Here is a 1,892-nt window from a genome sequence, read left to right as displayed (position 1 = left end):
TGGAGTATCATAAAGTATTGAATTGGCATTAGAGGGGTTGTTGTTCATAGTTCATTTCTCTAAATAATTGTAACGTTATTTTTCAGTGTGTCAGGAGTGACCAATCTGCTTCACCCATGAGAATAGGCTCCAGTAGTGCGTGTACTGTCTTATATTAACATTGTCTCTCCATCCAGGCATTAGAATTGTGACCATCACCCTAGAGACTGGGCACGTACAAGAAGTCAGGGGAACGCACGGTACATACAGGTGACAGCCTTGTGCCTCAGAGTTGGACACCTTCTCCCCTACTCCATGTCAGATTCCAACACAACTGACATCACCAACCCCTCCACCTTCATCCTGAGGAGCATTCCTGGCCTGGAGGCAGCCCATGTCTGGATCTCCATCCCCTTCTGCACTATATATGCCATAGCCATCTTGGGGAACTTCACTATCCTGTTCATCATAAAGATGGAGCAAAGCCTCCGTGCTCCCATGTACTATTTCCTCTGTATGCTGGCTGTTACCGACCTGATCCTGTCCACGGCCACTCTGCCCAAAATGCTGAGCATCTTCTGGTTCAATTCCAGGGAGATCAATTTCAGTGCCTGCCTCACCCAGATGTACTTTATTCACTGCTTTACAATGATGGACTCTGGGATCTTGGTGGCCATGGCTTTGGATCGCTACATGGCCATCTGTGATCCTCTGAGACATTCCACCATCCTAACAAATTCTGTTGTGGCCAAAATCGGACTAGCCGTGGTGCTGCGTTGTGGCATAAGTGCATTGCCCTATCCCTTCCTAGTGAGGCGGTGGCCATACTGCAGAACCAACCTCATCCCCCACTCCTTCTGTGAGCACATGGCTGTGGTGAGTCTGGCCTGTGGTGACACCCACCTCAGTGGTTACTATGGTCTCTTTGTGCTCTTCTCTGTGATAGGTTTGGATGTGCTTTTTATCACTGTGTCCTATATCAAGATCCTCAGGGCCATCTTCAGCCTCCCCACAAAGGACGCCTGGCTGAAAACGTTTGGGACCTGCAGTTCCCACCTTTGTTGCATATTATCTTTCTACCTTCCAGAATTCTTCTCCTCCCTCACACACCGGTTTGGCCACAAAGTGCCTCTACATGTCCTTGTTCTCATTGCCAATGTGTACCTTCTGGCGCCCCCCTTGCTTCACCCCATCATCTATGGGGTGAGGACAAAACAAATCCGGGACAGGCTGCTCAAGCACTTTACTCGTAAAGGGACCTATTTTTTTTATCCTGGTACTCAGGCTCTGTGCAGAGATGGCTGGTAACATGATGCTGGGCCCTCTTTCCTGAATCAATTTCTGGACAGTCAGAGAGACATTAAACCCTTTAATGAACTTATTGTGCTATGCCAGTATGGTAATCTGGAGAATCAGCCCATGTATATAATTCACTGGTTTGCCCCTTTTTAATTGATGGAAGTTGGACCTCTGCAACCCCCCCTTGCCCTGGCTCTTCCACCAAGGCTCCTTCCCTGCTGTGCCTCTTCTCCACAAAGGCCCCACTTCAGTTGCTCGCTTCTCTCTTCCCCTCCCTTTGTCACTCACTGTGTCCTTTTCACCTCTATTCTCCCCACCTCCAAGCGTACGGGAGCCATTTCAGACTTCGTTAGGCGTTGCCACTCTAACCATCTTGTTTTGTGGCAGAAGAAATGTATCTAATTCCTATATCAAGGAAAGAAATGTAAATGAGTGTTAAACCAACTCAGCTCCAACACAAACATGTCCTGATATTTTGTGGAAAGTCACTTAAGGAGCACCATTTAGAATTAAAATTTTAATGTATATGTGACACGATTGGTCACAGAGATCACCCTGGGACTGTCACCAGATGTGCTGAAATTACCCCTGAGCCAGTCTTCCCTGACAATTTG

General features: G+C 47.6%; 1 protein-coding gene across 1 annotated transcript; it reads left to right on the top strand.

Moving 5' to 3' along the window:
* Positions 1–294: 294 nt before the first annotated feature.
* On the top strand, positions 295–1,287 carry LOC127044759 (olfactory receptor 52R1-like). The gene has a single exon (XM_050939843.1). The coding sequence runs from the start codon at positions 295–297 to the stop codon at positions 1,285–1,287; it is 993 nt and encodes a 330-aa protein (XP_050795800.1).
* Positions 1,288–1,892: the final 605 nt, after the last annotated feature.

The sequence above is a fragment of the Gopherus flavomarginatus genome, chromosome 1, assembly GCF_025201925.1.
Source record: "Gopherus flavomarginatus isolate rGopFla2 chromosome 1, rGopFla2.mat.asm, whole genome shotgun sequence".
NCBI classification, from domain to species: domain Eukaryota; kingdom Metazoa; phylum Chordata; order Testudines; family Testudinidae; genus Gopherus; species Gopherus flavomarginatus.
Note: the sequence above shows the minus strand (reverse complement) of the source record. Positions and strands in the feature narration are given on the sequence as shown.